This window comes from Neoarius graeffei, chromosome 10 (genome assembly GCF_027579695.1).
Source record: "Neoarius graeffei isolate fNeoGra1 chromosome 10, fNeoGra1.pri, whole genome shotgun sequence".
Taxonomy (NCBI): domain Eukaryota; kingdom Metazoa; phylum Chordata; class Actinopteri; order Siluriformes; family Ariidae; genus Neoarius; species Neoarius graeffei.
Window position 1 is genome coordinate 59,551,115 of NC_083578.1, and position 18,696 is coordinate 59,569,810.

An 18,696-nucleotide genomic window follows, 5' to 3' on the forward strand; every position below is an offset into this window, starting at 1 on the left:
CATTTATTATTATTATTATTATTATTATTACATTAATGTCGGGCGGCACGGTGGTGTAGTGGTTAGCGCTGTCGCCTCACAGCAAGAAGATCCGGGTTCGAGCCCCGTGGCTGGCGAGGGGCTTTCTGTGCGGAGTTTGCATGTTCTCCCCGTGTCCGCGTGGGTTTCCTCTGGGTGCTCCGGTTTCCCCCACAGTCCAAAGACATGCAGGTTAGGTTAACTGGTGACTCTAAATTGACCGTAGGTGTGAATGTGAGTGTGAATGGTTGTCTGTGTCTATGTGTCAGCCCTGTGATGACCTGGCGACTTGTCCAGGGTGTACCCCGCCTTTCGCCCATAGTCAGCTGGGATAGGCTCCAGCTTGCCTGCGACCCTGTAGAACAGGATAAAGCGGCTAGAGATAATGAGATGAGATGAGATGAGACATTAATGGCATTTAGCAGACACTCTTATCCAGAGCTACATACAATGTACCCAGAGCAGCCTGAGGAACAGTTGGGGGTAAGGTCCCTTGCTCAAGGGCACTTCAGCCATTTCTTCTGGTCCAGGGAATCGAACCAGCAACCTTTTGGTCCCAAAGCTGCTTAAAATAACATAGCCTATAGCAAACTCATATACTGCCACATTTCTTTCTTGACTATTAGTTAACTCGACAGGATTGCTGCATAGACAGGGAATCCCACAAGCCCACTGCTGTCTAGATATTCTCTGGATGGGGATAGACACAGAAACACTGTGTACACTTCCAGACCATTTTATTAGACACATCCACCTTGTTTGTATACCTTGAGCAAAGACTGCAGCGCCCCTAGGTCATCTTTTTCCCTGCGCAATTTGCATCATCGGCCATGATTGCATTTGATGGAGAGTGTAGAGGGTAGCTGACAAACCGCAGAGCAACAGATGGGCTACAGTTGGTCACTTTATACATACGAAGTGCAACAATATGGTAGGTTTAACTCCTAAAATGGCCACTCAGTGTAGATACACTAGGCCTCATTTATCAACCTTTTAGTTGTGTGTAAATGTTTTGTAGGTCAAACCGAATGCAGTTTTTCGTCGGATTTACAAAAGTTTTGGTAATGCTGATTTTCTTCAAACTCGTGTGTATGTTAATAAATGACAATCATGCACATGTTACTGAGTGCATTCATGGTAAAGCTGATTTGCATTTAATAACACTCACAAAACTGGGGTGGCATGGCGGTGTAGTGGTTAGTACTGTTGCCTCACAGCAAGAAGGTTCTGGGTTTGAGTCCAGTTTCTGGCGGGGGCCTTGGTGTGTGGAGTTTGCATGTTCTCCCTGTGTCTGTGTGGGTTTCTTCCGGGTGCGCCGGTTTCTCCCACAGTCCGAAGACGTGGTTAGGTTAACTGTGTGTGAATGGTTATTTCCCAAACTTGGAAATAGGAGGGTTGCATCAGGAAGGGTATCCGGTGTAAAATTATGCTCCAACTACTATGACATATATATATATATATATATATATATATATATATATATATATATATATGTGTGTGAATGACATGCATGTTATAGTGAGACTATAATTCCCTGGAGAGACATGTCCTAGAAGGAGGAGCTGGAGGCAGATGCTCCAGAGGCAGACAAAGGCCAACATCAGAGGCTCCAACTCTCCCGCTTTAGGGAACATTTAGAAAATCCTCCCGACCTTCCACTGACAACATAAAAATCTCCCGCCCGCCCTTACTACACATGATTAGTTAAAAAAATATATATAACTTGATACATTTATGTTGAAGAATAGTTGACTTTCCGCTTTTTGTGTGTCTGACATTGTATGGGTGGACTCAAGTGTGTACCCCGCGGTATATGCCGATTCCCCGGTCGGTACACCGATCGGCGTAACGGGGGGATTGGAGTGAATGCCGGAGGCATGCGCGCGCAGATCAAGCGCGCATATGAATCGAGCAGAATTCGGTACGCTGCGGGGCACACACTTGAGCCACCCAACATCTTAGCAGTTACCAATAAAGCATACAGATGGCGCTATTAATAATACGTGCAAGAGAACGAGAAAACCCGCGACACTCAACCATTTTGTTTGTTTTTTTGCGTCTGCATTTCGTCTGCATTTATCGCCTGCTCGTCTTTAACTTATTGTTCTCTTGAATGAGATAATGAAACGAAGTTCTGTTGGTGGAAATGGCGAAAGCCAAACTACGAAGAAAAAATATCAGAAAATCACCAAGATAAAGTTCGGATCGCCCGTCGCGATGGTCGCCAGGGACGAATGGCGGACTATTTTGGACGGCAGCAAGACGACCCTATATCTGACAAGGTTAGATCACCAGACCAGACGTTAGATTCTAACGAACTTGTCTGATTTTTACTAACTTAGACTTAGAAATAGAATATTATTAGAAGAACATTATCATCAGAGGGTCTACCATTGGCAATGTATAATAGTCATTATTGACATTAACATTGACTTTAGGCATATTAAAGTTTGGTCTATAGTCACTGGATTTATCTAGATCTGTTACTATTAATAAGATTTAATTGACATGAAATTGACACGAAATGTGGTGAATCATTCATATATATATATATATATATATATATATATATATATATATATATATATAAAACTCGCCTTCGTGCCTACAGCACTCAAACTTGTCTCCCTCCGAGCTACTCGCAGAGAGGGAGAATCTCCCTCTTTGCAATTTCCCAAGTTGGAGCCTCTGTAACATGGATAACATCTGGAAATGGACTGGCCTCACTACACAAGAGGCAAAAAGAAAGACAGCTGAGAGGTCCAAATGGAGGAAAACGGTCTCCGAAGCTCTAGAAGAGTACGGAATAAGATGATGAGGAGTACGACATGTAGATCAATAGGGTCCACATGACAGCAACCCCACACACATAAGTGGGACAAGCTGGAAGAAGTGAGTGAACACTCACAAAACTCCATAAAAGGCAAAGTTCAAAGAGAGCTCAAAATGACAACAAACAGTGAAAGAACTCCTCCTATGTGCAGTGTGTCCTACATCGTATGGTAATGCAGCTCAGTCACTGCATACCAAAGACACATTAATGGGACATTCAGACCAAATGTGCGGAGGGCATCAAAATTTGCTCTGGCTGCCCTGCTAACGACTCCGTCGAAGTTCGTGGATGCTCTGTGACAAAGGATGAAACAGGTGGTTACAAGTTTGCTCAGAATGCTTCATCTCGCAAACTTTATTTAAAGAGGCCACAATGTAAACACACATATCAACACATATCTTTGTGCTGAATGATCAGTTAACCTCTTTTAAATAATAAACAATTATGATTCCATGTTTGGGCGGCACGGTGGTGTAGTGGTTAGCGCTGTCGCCTCACAGCAAGAAGGTCTGGGTTCGAGCCCCGTGGCCGGCGAGGGCCTTTCTGTGTGGAGTTTGCATGTTCTCCCCGTGGGTTTCCTCCGGGTGCTCCGGTTTCCCCCACAATCCAAAGACATGCAGGTTAGGTTAACTGGTGACTCTAAATTGACCGTAGGTGTGAATGTGAGTGTGAATGGTTGTCTGTGTCTATGTGTCAGCCCTGTGATGACCTGGCGACTTGTCCAGGGTGTACCCCGCCTTTCGCCCGTAGTCAGCTGGGATAGGCTCCAGCTTGCCTGCGACCCTGTAGAACAGGATAAAGTGGCTAGAGATAATGAGATGAGATGAGATTCCATGTTTGGGCGGCACGGTGGTGTAGTGGTTAGCGCTGTCGCCTCACAGCAAGAAGGTCTGGGTTCGAGCCCCGTGGCCGGCGAGGGCCTTTCTGTGTGGAGTTTGCATGTTCTCCCCGTGTCCACGTGGGTTTCCTCCGGGTGCTCCGGTTTCCCCCACAGTCCAAAGACATGCAGCTTAGGTTAACTGGTGACTCTAAATTGACCGTAGGTGTGAATGTGAGTGTGAATGGTTGTCTGTGTCTATGTGTCAGCCCTGTGATGACCTGGCGACTTGTCCAGGGTGTACCCTGCCTTTCGCCCGTAGTCAGCTGGGATAGGCTCCAGCTTGCCTGCGACCCTGTAGAACAGGATAAAGCGGCTACAGATAATGAGATGAGATGAGATTCCATGTTTGGTAAGAAAATAAACTAACGACCTAAACTAATTAAAAACCATTGGTGTGGTGACTTTTGTGTTGATGCTACGTCTCATCTCATCTCTCATTATCTGTAGCCGCTTTATCCTGTTCTACAGGGTCGCAGGCAAGCTGGAGCCTATCCCAGCTGACTACGGGCGAAAGGCTAAGTGCTAAGTCAAATTTCAGTATGCAGTTTATAGGACACCTTGGTCTTTAATTAACGTTAATGTTACTTTGTGTGTCGTCTACATTAAAGTAACTGTGGTCCTCTTCCTGGTTGAAGTTTAATGGCTAATTACTGTAATTGGTCAAATTGGTGTTGTTTTGAGCCAATTAATTGCATTCCCGCTTAAAAACAAGCGTTCTTGAGCGAAAATCTTGCCTTGTAAATTGTATTGCAAACAGAGACACATCAAAAATAATGGAGAAACCTGCCACCACAGTTATTAAATTATCCTTCATTGTACTTGGGAATAGTTTGAATGGAGCCAAAATTTACACGACTGTGTTCGTTAGTATTCTTTTGAGTGGAGCACTTCAAAATTCGGATTGGTTGCTGCCAAACCGTGTCATAGCTCATTACCGTAAAGTTGCCTGGATTTCCGCTTTATTCTGACTCACTGCCCAAGATGTGCCGCCAACAGTCATGCTGCTGCTCACAGCCAAGAGATGCTGGCTCTTCTGGTCGCTTTGATGCTCTTGCCACGTTTGGTCTGAATGTACCATAACTCTGCTTTCTTTTATAGAGCATTTCTTTTATTCTAATTGAATGGCTAATCTTATTTGTCTTAGATTTTGGACTTGTTTTGGATTGTTTTTTTTCACGTCATCAATATGAAATGAAGGGTGTCACAAACTGTTCACTAAATTGGTGCGTGTAATTGAAATAAATAAGCAATTTCAGTTTAACAGTGTAATCTTAAAGCTAGACGGCCTTTCGATCTCATAAAATCGGTGACATTTAGTTCCCTCTGAAATTTGGTCATTATGATATATGTTTATTTCTGTAATATTAAAAAACAACAACACCATTCCATAGGTGGGAAGTTATTTAATTTGAGGGGATTCCCTAGCAAATAATGTGCATGAAATCACTCATTTCACGCAGTCAAGCAGACAGGGAAGTCCGTGTGCGCATGCGCAGGTTTACCTGCTTCTTCTTCTTCTTTTCCTTCTTCTTTTGGGTTTTACAGCAGCTGGCATCCAGTGTTGCATTACTGCCATCTACAGGTTTACCTTGACTGTGCACTGACAGTTACATCATTCTGTCCCTAAACAAACACACCGAGGTGCTCGTTGACCTACGATATTTATTAGTTTGGTCCTGCATTTCCTTTCCTTCACAACACAACGTCTTCTCGCTTTCCATTACTGTAGTCGGTCTTTCACGTTTCATTCGCATCCTCCATTTTCCTCTCCTGTTTCAAATTTGTATCCCACAATGTCTTGTGCGAACGGCGAAAGCCCGCCATGTCATGCATGATGTAGTATCTTGAATTGGGTCATGGTGAAGCAAGAAAAAATAGCAGAGAATTTAGGACCACGCAGCCCTAAATTCATTAATTGTTCTGTTTTAAAAAAACAAATACAATTGGAAGTCTGTGATGCGAATTCAGTAGCTTGCGATCCACTGAACAAAAATAATTGGGTGTCAGGGAACATTCTTTTTATGACCTAAACTTCAAAAAACCTGAAAGGCAGTCGAGCTTTAAGTATAGACCCTTTTCACGTGACGTCACGACAAACGCGGCCGCCATTTTGGACATGTACTACCAGTAGTTTACCACAGCCAACATTGAGGAACGACAACAAAGAAAGTTTTTACTTTCAGCAAGACTTCCATCATGCCACTATATTGTTGTGCACCTGGATGTAGTAACCATCAACAAACAAGGCAAGGTTTATCATTTTATCAGATCCTGACGGAGAAGATGGATAGCGGCCATAAACAGGAAAGATTGGCAGCCCTCGGCATACCAACGCTTGTGTAGTGACCACTTTGTTGGAGGTAAGACGTATAAAATTAGCCAGAAAAGGCATTACATTGGTGTTAACATTCTGTGGCGGCGAGTGTGTAACCAAATAGGCTAAAATAACCCATTGTAACCTCTTTGTTCTTCTGTAGTAGCTATTGTTGACTAGCTAATGTCAACAAGTAGCTGGTATGTTACTGTAGCAATGTTAACGTTCAGTCATTTGGATGACTGTTAAAACTTTTCAGTCTCAAGTTTTTCCTTTACTGTATTTACTAGTTTACTGTAATTATGATCCAGCAGCTATTTACACCGGATCCAGTATAAATAGCTGCCGGAGCCAACGTCCGAGGTTCCGGAGCGTGCTCCGGCTTGCTCCCCCTCAAATTAAGCAGCGCGCTCCGGCTTGCTCCCGGAGTGCTCTGGCCGAGGTTCCCCTCAAATTAAGCAGCGCACGCCGGCTTGCTCCCGGAGTGCTCCGGCCGAGGTTCCCCTCAAATTAAGAAGCGCGCTCCGGCTTGCTCCGGAGCAAGCCAGAGCGCGCTCCGGAACCTCGGACGGAGCACTCCTGGAGCAAGCCGGAGCGCGCTCCGGAACCTCGGACGTTGGCGTGTATGTGTATGGCGATGGGTTTTTAACGACATAGGTATACAGATCATGTGGGCCGAAGTCAGGTAAAGACGAGGGCTTCGTGTACTTCCGTACGTCAGTGAACAATCCTGGTGGAAGCAGGTAAACGTCGTTCTCTAAGCCTGCTAACCTCAATTTTTGCAAATATCTCTCCCTCTGCTCGCCCTGTAAATCCCCTACGTCGCTGGGTAGTGAAGGTGTTTTCTGCATCTCGCTCCTTTTTCTTTTATGTTTTTCGTTTGTCGCCTTCCTCGCATTCAAACTGATTCGAGCCGAAGTCCACTACATGTCCAAAATGGCGGTCGCGTTTACGAAGGTCACGTGACTGAAAAGGGTCTATAATCTTGAAATCAGGCCAGTTGTACATTTTAGATGATGACTTTCTTATACGTAAATTTACACAAACTCAGAAGATCTCACAGGATACACACTTTTTTCTGAGCTGATTCAGTTTTCATGAAGACCAAATTTCTTGTGTAAAAGCTCCTATGAATGACTTACAAACTAATTTGTTTGTATCCAGCTTGATAAATGAGGCCCAAAGTACATCCCCAATTCCAAAAATGTTGTGACGCTGTGTAAAACGTAAATAAAAACAGTATGCAATGATTTGCAAATCTGGATGCTGTTGATATTTGGCTTTGCATTTGTAAGTGCAGTGACAAACTGTGTTCACTGACAGCGGTTTTCTGAAGTGTTCCTGAGCCCGTGTAGTAATATCCTTTATACAATCATGTCATCTTTAATGGCGCCTGAGGGATCGAAGGTCACAGCTGTTCATTGTTGGTTTTCGGCCTTTCCCCCTACATGCAGAGATTTCTCTGGCTTGTCTGAATATTTTGATGAAATTTTTTAATTCTTTACAGTTGTACGTTGAGATACATTGTTCTTAAAGAGGTGAACCTTGCTCTGTTATTGCTTGTGAATGACTGAGGCTTTCGAGGATGCCCCTTTCATAACCAATCATGATCCTATCACTGGTTATCAACTTACCTGTTAACCTGTAGAATGGTCTAAACAGGTGGTTTTTGAGCAGTCCACAAATTTCCCAGTCTTTTATTGCCCCGTCCCAACTTTTTTTGGAACGTGTTGCAGGCAGTAAATTAAGAATGAGTGTATGTTTACAAAAAAAACAATAACAACTGATCAGTTTCAACATTAAATATCTTGTCTTTGTATTGTATTCAATTGAATATAGGTCAAAAAGGATTTGTAAATTACTGCATTCTATTTTTATCCCCCGCTAGCCGAAAGGCCCGGAGGGGGATTATGTCGTGGCGATGTCCGTCCGTCCGTCCGTCCATCCGTCCATCCCAGGAAGGGTACTCGCCTTCTGAAATCAACTCCTCTCACAATTTTTGGAGGAATTTCATGAAACTTGACAGGATTCTTTGTTATATGTTGGTAATATGCATGTTGCAATTTCATTCAATTCAGTCACATTTTACCAGAGTTATGGCAGAGTTGCCAGTTGGGGATATTATGCTCTCAGAGCACTCTTGTTATTTACAGTGGTGCTTGAAAGTTTGTGAACCCTTTAGAATGTTCTATATTTCTGCATAAATATGACCTAAAACATCATCAGATATTCACACAAGTCCTAAAAGTAGATAAAGAGAATCCAGTTAAACAAATGAGACAAAAATATTGTACTTGGTCATTTATTTATTGAAGAAAATGATCTAATATTACATATCTGTGAGTGGCAAAAGTACGTGAACCTTTGCTTTCAGTATCTGGTGTGACCCCCTTGTGCAGCAATAACTGCAACTAAACGTTTGCGGTAACTGTTGATCAGTCCTGCACACCGGCTTGGAGGAATTTTAGCCCATTCCTCCGTACAGAACAGCTTCAACTCTGGGATGTTGGTGGGTTTCCTCACATGAACTGCTCGCTTCAGGTCCTTCCACAACATTTTGATTGGATTAAAGTCAGGACTTTGACTTGGCCATTCCAAAACATTAACTTTATTCTTCTTTAACCATTCTTTGGCAGAACGACTTGTGTGCTTAGGGTCGTTGTCTTGCTGCATGACCCACCTTCTTTTGAGATTCAGTTCATGGACAAATGTCCTGATATTTTCCTTTAGAATTCGCTGGTATAATTCAGAATTCATTGTTCCATCAATGATGACAAGCTGTCCTGGCCCAGATGCAGCAAAACAAGTCCAAACCGTGATACTACCACCACCATGTTTCACAGATGGGATAAGGTTCTTATGCTGGAATTAAGTGTTTTCCTTTCTCCAAACAGAACACTTCTCATTAAAACCAAAAAGTTCTATTTTCATCTCATCCATCCACAAAACATTTTTCCAATAGCCTTCTGGCTTGTCCATGTGATCTTTAGCAAACTGCAGATGAGCAGCAATGTTCTTTTTGGAGAGCAGTGGCTTTCTCCTTGCAACCCTGCCATGCACACCATTGTTGTTCAGTGTTCTCCTGATGGTGGACTCATGACCATTAACATTAGCCAATGTGAGAGAGGCCTTCAGTTGCTTAGAAGTTACCCTGGGCTCCTTTGTGACCTCGCCGACTATTAGATGCCTTGCTCTTGGAGTGATCTTTGTTGGTTGACCACTCCTGGGGAGGGTAACAATGCTCTTGAATTTCCTCCATTTGTACACAATCTGTCTGACTGTGGATTGGTGGAGTCCAAACTCTTTAGAGATGGTTTTTTAACCTTTTCCAGCCTGATGAGCATCAACAACACTTTTTCTGAGGTCCTCAGAAATCTCCTTTGTTCGTGCCATGATACACTTCCACAAATGTGTTGTGAAGATCAGACTTTGATAGATCCCTGTTCTTTAAATAAAACAGGGTGCCCACTCACACCTGATTGTCATCCCATTGATTGAGAACACCTGACTCTAATTTCACCTTCAAATTAACTGCTAATCCTAGAGGTTCACATACTTTTGCCACTCACAGATATGTAATATTGGATCATTTTCCTCAATAAATAAATGACCAAGTATAATCTTTTTGTCTCATTTGTTTAACTGGGTTCTCTTCATCTACTTTTAGGACTTGTGTGAAAATCTGATGATGTTTTAGGTCATATTCATGCAGAAATATAGAAAATTCTAAAGGGTTCACAAACTTTCAAGCACCACTGTATGTTTTACACAGCATCCCAACTTTTTTGGACTTGGGGTTTTATACACCAGTAACACAATGTGTACAGCGCTGCCTTCATTAAAGGGGAACTGAAGGCAAATTTTTTTATTATCAAACTTCTATTTATCTCATTTTATTAAATATCGGAATGCATTTTTGATAGCTATTTTGTCACTGCTATAGCAAGTTATGAGTGTTTGAAATATGCTCTGTAATATATCAGTCCATATGTCAAAGCAATGGCCGTAAATGAGATTCGTTGAGACCTGTGCGAGACATCATAGGACGGAAGTAAAACGTACAGCGGAAATCAAAATGACCGACATCTATTAGTGTTGTCAAAAGACGCGCATGCCCTCTTTCGAATGCTGATGTAATCAAGCCGGAAGTTTTGTTTGTTTTGATAGCAATCAGGAAAGTTTGAAAAAAGTAGGCAGTAATCGTCATTTAAACTCATTTTTGTGCAATATTTCATTTGGAAAACAGTTTTCAAAATGGCGGCACTGACACCTGGCTGACACTTCACGTTTCGAAGTCCCGCACAAGTCTCGTGAAGATCGCGCGGATAAGCGACGCCTGCCGTGGACCAAACGAACTAAATTCAACATGGCTAAAAACCGAATCGGCCGATTAGTATGATATTTAATTACAATTAGTTGCCAATACGAGTCACGATATAAGACCGAAAACGTAACTGAATAACACGTTAATGAAGAAATAAAGCAAGTTTAAAAATGACTTCAGTTCTCCTTTAATATTCACCACTCCCAAGATGATGATAAGAAAATACCTAACAGGTAGGCCTGGAAGAACATACTAGGAACAAAATTGATTGTACATAAAATACAACATAAGCATGTAAGCCCTGATTAGTTTCCAGCCAGACCAGTTTACCTGATGATTTACCTGTGCAGGATTGTAGGCTTTCCAGGTTTAAGATTTCCTTTATAGCCCAGCGCTAGCTAAGGGCCTGCCTTGGGGGCCTTTTTCCTCACTTAATGCATGGGAAGGCTTTCTAAGCCGCTGCTTTGAGTAATTTATCTGTGTGCATTACTCAGACAGATGGCTCTCATCTTACTGATCTTTTTGTGTGATAAGAGAGCACTATTAACATTAAACACATGTTCTTTTGAAAAATAAGCTCATGAAAAATCCTGTCACTGCTGTTGTTTCCTTTCTCAGACTTCTACTCAGAAGAACCTTTAAACCATTCAACCATGTTGGGGGATCTTTTGTCTGAGGACTCTGCATTCCTTATCACAAGACTGACTTGCATTAAAGGGACTACCTTCAACCTTTGTCTGGTTTTTTTTTTTTTTTTTTTTTTTTGCAAGCAGGACTTCATTTCAACCTGACCCTGAAATACAACCATCACATCAACAAACACCCTCATGTTTGCTCAACATGCACGGGTGAATTAGCAGCACTTTGCACGGGCAAAGCATCACCTGAGCAGATAAGGATGTGCTGCTGTTAGATAAGGATCGCTTTAGTGAAGACTCAGGAATTTTGCTTTATCATGATTTTGCTGTGGCGGCACGGTGGTGTAGTGGTTAGCGCTGTGAAATACAGCAAGAAGGTCCGGGTTCGAGCCCCGTGGCCGGTGAGGACCTTTCTGTGTGGAGTTTGCATGTTGTCCGCGTGGGTTTCCTCCGGGTGCTCCGGTTTCCCCCACAGTCCAAAGACATGCAGGTTAGGTTAACTGGTGACTCTAAATTGAGCGTAGGTGTGAATGTGAGTGTGAATGGTTGTCTGTGTCTATGTGTCGGCCCTGTGATGACCTGGCGACTTGTCCAGGGTGTACCCCGCCTTTCGCCCGTAGTCAGCTGGGATAGGCTCCAGCTTGCCTGCGACCCTGTAGAACAGGATAAAGCGGCTAGAGATGATGAAATGAGATGATTTTGATGTGAAGTGAATAGATAGCTGTTGCTTTTTATCCATCTGTTTCTTCATATTATGGTGCAGATCCTCCACAGTCTCGTAATTCTCAATATAATATGTAACAAGATGAACACAGAACGTGGTAGTGCTCTTGTGGGGTTCTTTTGGTTTTGATTTTTGGTTGTTTTTTTCCCCCCCTTTCCCAAATGACTACCTTGTTTTCTTAGGGCTCAATCTATTCTGAACGTCTGTCTGCTGTACGTACTATACACCTCTTCATTCTTAGTGTGTGTCCAGGTGTGGTCTCATTACGCACAAACACTCATACGACACACACACAGATAATGGCACATTCGCTGCCACTTGTGGCTCATAATTAGTGAGTAGACATGTGCAGACTTTTAAAGATAGGTATTCTGTAGGCCACACAGAACACACCTTGCTTTTTTCACCACAAGAAGTTGAGGACAGACACATTTTATGTTTAGCCCAAAGTTTCCAGTTCTGTAGTGACCATAGCCTCGGGAAATTTGTAGAGAAAACAGGAGGAGTACCGATAATAAAAGCACTACAACTGTGGGGAGAAGTCTATAGTGTTATACGCAGGAAGTGTCATCCCTGTAGCATCGGACTGATAAAAGGAAAACCGTTTGCACACAACGTTCTCCTTCCAGTCAGTCCAGCTCAGCAGCTTTAATTATATACACTACCGTTCAAAAGTTTGGGGTCACTTTGAAATGTCCTTATTTTTGAAAGAAAAGCAGTGTTCTTTTCAATGAAGATCACTTTAAACTAATCAGAAATCCACTCTATACATTGCTAATGTGGTAAATGACTATTCTAGCTGCAAATGTCTGGTCTTTGGTGCAATATCTCCATAGGCAGGGTTTTTTCTAGAAAAATTTAGTATGAGGGCGCTCACCATGGCGAGGGAGCAAAGCGGGGGGGAGATGGTGCCGGTTGTCCCCCCCCCGCTGTGCAAAGTCTTTGAAAAATGCTCTAATGGGACATTCTGAGGCTATCTGAGAGGGAAATTGTAACAAATTGTCTGTCAACCTTGAAAAAGAAAGAAGTAATCTTCTTCTGCCCCGGACAGTCTTTGGCTTTCTTCCGCTTCGTGCTGCGGGATGACATCTTTAAATGCCCAAGTGTCGTCAAAAACAACTCGCGAACTACTTCTGTCAAAAGCTCCCGCGCCGGTGGGTGAAAGGTCATTCAGTCTCGAGAAATCTCGCTCTACAAGTCAGCTGACCTTGTATGTAATCCATGTCAAATCTCGCGAGAGCAGCCGCGACAAATAAACAACTAAACAACATGGCGCCTCAGTCTGAAAACGCCAATTCGGATTGTTTTTGCACCGTCTGGCGGTGTATCTACTATGATTGGAATATTTTTGAAGCAATTATAACGTATTTGATGATCAGACACATTGTCACGTAGTGTTGCTGGCATGTTTTCACGGAGTCGGTAAGGGGGCGCACGTCGAGAGTAAGAGGGCGCAGCGCCCCTGTTCCCCCGTTTAGACGAAAGCCTGATAGGTGTATAGAGGCCCATTTCCAGCAACTCTCACTCCAGTGTTCTAATGGTACAGTGTGTTTGCTCATTGCCTCAGAAGGCTAATGGATGATTAGAAAACCCTTGTACAATCATGTTAGCACAGCTGAAAACAGTTGAGCTCTTTAGAGAAGCTATAAAACTGACCTTCCTTTGAGCAGATTGAGTTTCTGGAGCATCACATTTGTGGGGTCGATTAAATGCTCAAAATGACCAGAAAAATGTCTTGACTCTATTTTCTATTCATTTTACAACTTATGGTGGTAAATAAAAGTGTGACTTTTCATGGAAAACACAAAATTGTCTGGGTGACCCCAAACTTTTGAACGGTAGTGTAAATGAATAAACAAATCGTAAAAGCTCGCCAAACGTCTTTTTTTGTTTTGGACTTTGCTGTGGCAGTAAACAGTGAATAATAAACAAGTAGTTTTGCAGCTACATTATGCATTATCTCATGTAATATATGTTTTAGAAATGATATGTGCCTATACATGTATGTACAGTGGATATAAAAAGTGTACACACCCTGTTAAAATGATAGGTTTTTCTGATGTAAAAAAAATATGAGACCACGATCAATAATTTCAAAACTTTTCCCACCTTCAATGTGACCTATAACCTGTACAAGTCAATTGAAAAACAAACAAATCTGTTAAGGAGGAAAAGCATAAAAAATTTAAAAAAACGTACAGTAAGCTGGTTGCATAAGTGTGCACACCGTTAAACTAATACTTTGTTGAAGCACCTTTTGATTTAATTACAGCATTCAGTCTTTTTGGGTCAGAGTCTATCAGCCTGCCACATCTAGACTTGGCAATATTTGCCCACTCTTCCTTGCAGAAATGCTCCAAATCTGTCAGATTGCGAGGGCATCTCTTGTGCACAGCCCTCTTCAGGTCACCCCACAGATTTTGAATTGGATTTAGGTCTGGGCTCTGGCTGGGCCATTCCAAAACTTTAATTTTCTTCTGGTGAAGCCATTCCTTTGTTGATTTCAATGTATGCTTGGGGTCATTGTCATGCTGAAAGATGAAATTCCTCTTCATCTTCAGCTTTCTAGCAGACACCTGAAGGTTTTGGGCCAAAATTGACTGGTATTTAGAACTGTTCATAATTCCCTCCACCTTGACTAAAGCCCCTGTTCCACCTGAAAAAACAACAACTACAAAACATGATGCTACCACCACCATGCTTCACCGTGGGTATGGTGTTCTTTTGGTGATGCGCAGTGTTGTTTTTGCACCAAACATATCTTTTGGAATTGCGGCCAAAAAGTTCAACCTTGGTTTCATCGAACCATAACACATTTTCCCACATGCTTTTGGGAGAGTTGAGGGTTTTTTTGCAAAATTTAGCCTGGCCTGGATATTTTTCTTTGACCCTACCTCATAGTCCAGACATATGGAGAATACGGGAGATTGTTGTCACATGTAGTACACAACCAGTACTTGCCAGAAATTCCTGCAGCTCCTTCAGTGTTGCTGTAGGCCTCTCGGCAGCCTCCCTGACCAGTTTTCGTCATGTCTTTTCATCAATTTTGGAGGGACGTCCAGTTCTCGGTAATGTCACTGTTGTCCCCTATTTTCTCCACTTCTTGATGACTGTCTTCACTGTGCTCCATGGTATATGTAATGCCGTGGAAATTTTTTGTGCCCTTCTCCTGACTGATACCTTTCAACAATGAGATCCCTCTGATGCTTTGTAAGCTCTCTGTGAATGCTGGCTTTTGCTGGAGGATGCAACTGAGTAAATGTCTGAACTTTATTTGGGGTTAATCAGATAACTGATTTAATTGATGGCGGGTGTGAACCCAGAAAGACTGAATGCTGTAATTAAATCAAAAGATGATTCAACAAAGTATTAGTTTAAGGGTGTGCACACTTATGCAACCAGCTTATTGTACTTTTTTTTTTTTAAATGTTTTTCCCCCCTAACAGATTTGCTTGTTTTTCAGTTGAATTGTACAGGTTATAGGTCACATTAAAGATGGGAAAAGTTTTGAAATTATTTATCATGATCTAATTTTTTTTTTACATCAGAAAAACCTATCGTTTTAACAGGGTGTGTACACTTTTTATATCCACTGTACTGCATATCAGATTAACTGCTTAGTATTTCACTCATCACAAATAAAAGAAGACATTGTTCCAGTGTCAGGGACTCTTTTGATTCCTTATTGCAACAGAAATATGCTTTTAGCTTCGGCCTGTTCTGGCACTTTACATTCCATACTTCTTGTTGCTTTTTATAGGTTATAATGGCCTACTTGCAAATTATATTCGCCTGTTAAATCCGAGCTTATTCAGTTATTCAACTTAACGCACATTATTTAACAACCTCTGAACTTCTGAACAATGAAACTAATAGGAAAGGTATGTAGTTGGGTGGCACAGTGGTGTAGTGGTGAGCACTGTCACCTCACAGCAAGAAGGTTCCGGGTTTGAACCTCATGGCCGACAGGGGCCTTTCTGTGTGGAGTTTGCATGTTCTCCCCATGTCTGTGTGGGTTTCCTCCAGGTGTTCTAGTTTCCCCCCAAAGACATGTGTGTTAGGTTAAGGGCTGATGTGCCCTTGAGCAAGGCACCTAACCCCCAGCTGTTCCCCGGGTGCTGTAGCATAGCTGTCCACTGCTCTGGGTGGGTGTGTTTGTGCTAGGACTCCCTAAAGTGAATGACGCATGAAATGGAATGACGAATGACAGGTAGTAAATTTGAACAATAAATGGTCCCTTGTCATTCAGATTCTTACAAATGGAATAATGATTGAAATCTTTAGTTTTAGACCTCCCTAGGATAAGATAAGTGGGTGCTTGGTGGGATATCAGCTTTTACAAATGGAATGACAGGGTTTCTATATGTATTGACTTACTTTGAGCTAATGTTGTCAGTGATATCACCTTTTACAAATGGAATGATAAGGTTTCTAGGTGGAATGACATACTTTGAGGCAATGTTATCAGTGATATCAAATTAACAAATGGAATGACATTGTTTCTAGGGTTAGGGTTAGGGTTAGGTTATAGGTGATATCACTGATAACATTGCCTCAAAGTATGTCAATCCACCTAAAAACACTGTCATTCCATTTGTAAAAGGGGATATCACTGATAACATTAGCTTAAAGTATGTCATTCCACCTGGAAACGCTGTCATTCCATTTGTAAAAGGTGATATCACTGATAACATAACCTAAAAGTATGTCATTCCATTTCATGAGCTGAAAGCATGTCATTCCACCTACATTTCAATCGTTATTCCATTTATAAGAATCTGAATGACAAGGGACCATTTATTGTTCAAATCACTAGCTGTCATTCGTCATTCCATTTCATGCGTCATTCACTTTAGGGAGTCCCGTGTGTGCTCATTGTGCATGTGTGAGTTCACTGCTTCAGATGGGTTAAATACAGAGAGGAATTTCGCTTTGCTTAAGTGTACGCATGATAAATAAAGTTGTTCTTAATTATGAGAGAAGAACGTAAAAGTCTTAAGCACCCTATTTTTCCCCCATACAAACTTTGTTATAGATTTCTATTTTATGACTTCTACATTATCGAGTAGGCGGCACGGTGATGTAGTGGTTAGCGCTGTTGCCTCACAGCAAGAAGGTCCGGGTTCGAGCCCCGTAGCCGGCGAGGGCCTTTCTGTGTGGAGTTTGCATGTTCTCCCCGTGTCCGCGTGGGTTTCCTCCGGGTGCTCCGGTTTCCCCCACAGTCCAAAGACATGCAGGTTAGGTTAACTGGTGACTCTAAATTGACCGTAGGTGTGAATGTGAGTGTGAATGGTTGTCTGTGTCTGTGTGTCAGCCCTGTGATGACCTGGCGACTTGTCCAGGGTGTACCTTGCTTCTCGCCCGTAGTCAGCTGGGATAGGCTCCAGCTTGCCTGCGACCCTGTAGAACAGGATAAAGCGGCTAGAGATAATGAGATGAGACATTATCGAATCAGTACAAAAACATTGTAGAGTTCCAAACGTTCGTTTTCCAGCACTAAATTAAATGTTACAGGAAAAAATATGTTTGTATCTGAGCAGTATATTACATAAGAGAGCACTTTTCAGATTAAAAAAGGAAACATAATGAAGGCTGCTGGGTTTTAGCGCAAAATTAAGACGCAAGTGTGACAGTCAAAGTGTCCAGAAGAACTGTGGCTGGTTCTGTAAGATGCTCAGTAAAACCTACAGCTCATTTCCTTATCAAACTGCACTCATTGCACCCGAGACTACCTTTTTTTTTTTTTTTAAAGCAAAGGGTCGTCTCACACCAACTCTTGACTTTGTTTCATTTATTATGGCTTACTGCTGCTTATAGTATTTTTTTAATGTTGAAACATTTCATTCATTATTTTAAGCCATTTTTGGTCGACAGCATTTCCTTACATGTGCCTAAGACTTTTGCTCAGTGCTGCACATCTAAATGCAGATATATGTGCCGCATTGTCTTTACTCTCTCTTACAATATGACCATAAGAGACAGAAACTACAGAGGCCCCTGTGTTTGTGGTCACCCGCTGGCAGAGACTAAGAGTTTAAGATTTAAAGCAAGGCAGTTTGATGGGGATTTGCCTTGGCTGCTGAATCTAAGAGCGCTTTCAATTTGAAGTGCATCCTTCTGTAATCTCTCATGGGAGTGTGTCCCTTTCGCAGTAAGGACTGCTACCATTTCCCAGTAAATCAAGGGTGGTTTCAAGGGTCGTGATTAACAAAAGGTAGACTATCCAGAACAATTCTAATACCATGGTTTTGGTAGTAATTTTAAGAAACTTTTTTTTTTTGAATCTTTTGAATCACTGAAATCTCTTAAATTTTCTGCTATGAAGGTCCTAAATCAAGGTATGAAGTTTTGTGGTAAGACAAAACTTAGTGCCTCATAAAGCAACCTGGAATGATGTCAGGCAGTATGTCATTAACACACCCTTTTCAAGGCTTTGTTTCCTTTTTGTGTTATATTTACAACCTCTTCGTATGGCAGCTAGGAGGGAGCGGCCGTGCATCACACGCACGCTGGCCCATGCGTGGCCTGTAATTTGGTTCAGTGCCTTTCAGAGGGTGTGTTCAACATTCTAGTTAATCTCTAAAGACCGTAAGCTTTTTTTTTTACAAAACTGCTCCTGCTTAATGGTGCTTGTTGATTAATGGAAACTTACTGGAACCGACTCAAAAACTACACACGACTGTTGTTTCAAGTGTTTGCCAGAAACTTTTCCTGAACTTCTCTTCTCTCATGCCACCTTGCAGGTCTCGGAAGGTTAACTCTGCTGTCATTTCCATGGAGACGACCCGGGCCCTCCTCCCACTCCTCCTCCTCTTACTGAGTGTGTGTGCGCACAGTTGTCATGGCAACCTCCGCCCGACCCCCAGAGTGTATCTGTCTTACAAAGGTGAGCATGGAGTCTGTTTACCATTGCACACATATAACAGAAGAGAAATCTTTGTTTTCTCTTAATGCATCAGATTAAC

The 18,696-nt window shown here is 42.3% G+C and overlaps 1 protein-coding gene across 2 annotated transcripts in view; it reads left to right on the plus strand.

The window, feature by feature from the left end:
• The window catches only part of sema3gb (sema domain, immunoglobulin domain (Ig), short basic domain, secreted, (semaphorin) 3Gb), an 81,202-nt gene that overhangs the window by 12,574 nt on the left and 49,932 nt on the right, over positions 1-18,696 (plus strand). For both annotated transcript variants that reach the window (XM_060931976.1, XM_060931977.1), the window contains exon 2: positions 18,475-18,617. In XM_060931976.1, coding sequence (XP_060787959.1) covers positions 18,506-18,617 — 112 coding nt within the window. In that variant the 5' untranslated portion in view covers positions 18,475-18,505. The remainder of the gene's footprint in view (positions 1-18,474; positions 18,618-18,696) is intronic.